This window comes from Equus quagga, chromosome 17 (genome assembly GCF_021613505.1).
Source record: "Equus quagga isolate Etosha38 chromosome 17, UCLA_HA_Equagga_1.0, whole genome shotgun sequence".
Lineage (NCBI taxonomy): Eukaryota > Metazoa > Chordata > Mammalia > Perissodactyla > Equidae > Equus > Equus quagga.
In genome coordinates, this window is record NC_060283.1 from 28,092,490 (window position 1) to 28,095,528 (window position 3,039).

The window sequence follows — 3,039 nt, forward strand, 5'->3', positions numbered from 1 at the left end:
CTGCTTGGCGTTTACCCTCGTGGAGGGGCATTGAGGGTGGAATTGTCCACATCATTTAAAAAAATTACTGTTACTACTATTATTATTTTTTATTAACTAAACTCCAGACTTTATTCAATTTCATGTTTTTCCACTAAAGCCCTTTCTGGTTCCAGGATGCACTCTAAGATACTACATGGCGTTTAGTAAAATATTACTTTTTAGTTACACAAAATGCAAGAATATATTTTCCTTTTTATTTATTTGTTTATTTCTATTTTTTTGAGGAAGATTAGCCCTGAGCTAACTGCTACCAATCCTCCTCTTTTTGCTGAGGAAGACTGGCCCTGAGCTAACATCCGTGCCCATCTTCCTCTACTTTATATATGGGACGCCTACCACAGCATGGCTTTACCAAGCAGTGCCATGTTCACACCCGGGATGCGAGCTGGCCAACCCTAGGCCACCAAAGCGGACTGTGCACACTTAACCACTGTGCCACCTGGCTGGCCCCTGTACTTTCCTTTTTAAAAGTGGGAACATAACAGATAGAGCTAAAAGTTTCATTTGACTGTCCCCCCTAATCTGGACCCCTTGGCCCTTTTGCTGAGATAATGCTGAAAAGACTGACTTCCCCCCCGACCCCCGTCATATCTCTTGTGGCTGGTTACTTTCTTTGGATGACTACTTTTGGTTAAATTTCTGAATGTTAATGTTTGTGATGATGAGACCCTCTCCTCGCACTCTCCCCTCACTCTTCCTTTTTTTCCTACTGTTTTTCACGTTTTGAATAATGTGAATGGGCTGCTTTTATAATGTAGACAAATTTTTAAAAAATAAATAAGCGTCACCAGGTAGCTGTCATAAAGGAGATGGAAATGCCTGCAGTCCGGATGGAGGCACATGCGGGAGGTCAGTGCCCCAGTGTGGGCTTAATGAGTACAGTTGAATCAGGGACAGGAATGCTCCAGCCTGGGCAGAGTTCTGGTAATTAGAGGCACATGCTTCGGTCTGTGATGGGAAACCAGTCTGTGTAATAACTCACTCTGTTACAACAAGGTCTACTTGCTGTTGTCTGGCTGATGTTGAAATGGGTGGTTTCTTTGGGGGGTCCTTTCTCAGTTCTAAATATTTACTTGGTGCTTGCTAGTTGCCTCTCACTTATTAGATTCTCTGGAAGATTGGAACTATGAAGACTGATTATCATAATTGTATGTGTGTGATTCACGTTTGGTGTTTTGGTCGGTGACGTTCCCGGGTGGGCTCAGGGATGGGGTTTATGAAGCTCTAAGGAGGGGAAGGTGTAAGAATGTGAGTAGGTTATTGACAGGCCACTTGGCGGGAGGGGAAGAGATCTGAACTCAGAATCAGAGGATGAGGGACTTCAGCTACGTCTGAACTGAGTGTTGGGGAAGTCACTTCACTTGTTGGAACCTTTGCTGCCTTGTCTTTAGAGGGCCTAATAAACCCTCCCTCTTGGACATATGATGAGGATTTGATGAGCACGTTAAGGTGTGTGTAAACACTTTCTCAGCTGTTGTACTAACGTGAAATTCTCATTTTTAGTAGTAAGCACTCCCGTGTAGCTGCCTTTCAGCTGCCCCGTGCAGTTCAGCATTCAAGGACTGCTTGATTTCACTTGCCTTTCTGATGTTGTTAGGGAGCCTTTCTCTCTGGATCTGACTTCTTTTTTTGGCTTTTAGATCCAGACAAGTGAGAGTCACCCTCTGCGACAGTTCCATTTCACCTCTTGGCCGGACCACGGCGTTCCTGACACCACTGACCTGCTCATCAACTTTCGGTACCTTGTTCGTGACTACATGAAGCAGAGTCCTCCCGAATCGCCGGTGCTGGTGCATTGCAGGTATGCAGATGGCGCTCTGTGTGTCACAGATTTCAAACATAATTACAGATATGGGCACTTTTGGAAAGCAAACAGAGGAGGGAATACAAAAGGAATTTACGAATTCAGGACAGGTCTGGATAAGGGGACTTATTCCCTAGGTCCTGAGACTTTAGAACAGGGGTTGGCAAACTATAGGCCATGGGCCAGGTCTGGTTGGCTGCTTGAATTTTTTTAAACCATAATGTATTTTAATTTATTTCTTATTTGTAATATTTTCTTGTAAAATATTTCAACCTTACAAAAATATAGAGAATAATAATAATTTAATGAAGCGTGACGTGAAGCCATATCTGTTCCTTTTGTTAATATTACATTACAGATGTAATTGAATTCTCTGCTTACTCGTCTCCTATCCTATTCTCCTTCCTACATAGGTAAACGTGGTCCTGAAGTTGATCTTATCATTCCCTTGTGTGCTTTTATATTTTATTACATATATGTGTATCTCTATGGATTTATGTAGCTTTAAACTTTTGCCAGACTTTATGATCGATACATCATTCTGCAACCTGCTTTCTTCATTCAGCGTTTGGTTTGGTGTTTAACAATGTTGAAACACATAGCTCCAGTTCATTTTATTTATGTATTTAAAAGTATTTTTTTGACATACAAAAAGCTGTACATAATTAATGTATTCACCTTGATGAGTTTGGAGATAAATATCCACCCATGAAACCGTCACCATGATCTCTTTAGCTGCCTATTTTTATAAAGAAAGTTTTATTGGAACACAGCCATGCTCATTTGTTTACATAGTGTCCATGGTTACTTTCATGCTACAATGGCAGAAAGTGACCATTTGGTCTGCAAAGTTGAAGATATTTACTATCTGGCTCTGTACAGAAAATGTTTGCCTCTCCCTCTTCTAGAACAGAAAGAAATTAGCTTTAATGCTAAAGGAATTAATTTAGGACAGAAGAAAGGAGGGGCTTTGTCACTCTCTGGGGAATAAGTTGATGAAACCTGCCATTCTAGGTTATGGTGGCAACTTGGGTTGGACTGCAATTCAGGAAGCTCCAGCAAGGTGTTTTATTTGTGGCATTTGACTCAAAAGTACTTTAGGACTTGGCCCTCAGTCCCAAGCTAGTGTAGTCTGACTTACTGAGGTTTCATTAGAGCAAATGTCTAATGATCCTGGGCATTCCCCTCAAAGC

General features: G+C 41.6%; 1 protein-coding gene across 1 annotated transcript in view; it reads left to right on the top strand.

The window, feature by feature from the left end:
* Window positions 1-3,039, top strand: part of PTPRJ (protein tyrosine phosphatase receptor type J) — a 161,641-nt gene that overhangs the window by 154,949 nt on the left and 3,653 nt on the right. Inside the window, exons 23-24 of the mRNA XM_046643099.1 lie at window positions 1,248-1,290; window positions 1,683-1,843. Coding sequence (XP_046499055.1) covers window positions 1,248-1,290; window positions 1,683-1,843 — 204 coding nt within the window. The remainder of the gene's footprint in view (window positions 1-1,247; window positions 1,291-1,682; window positions 1,844-3,039) is intronic.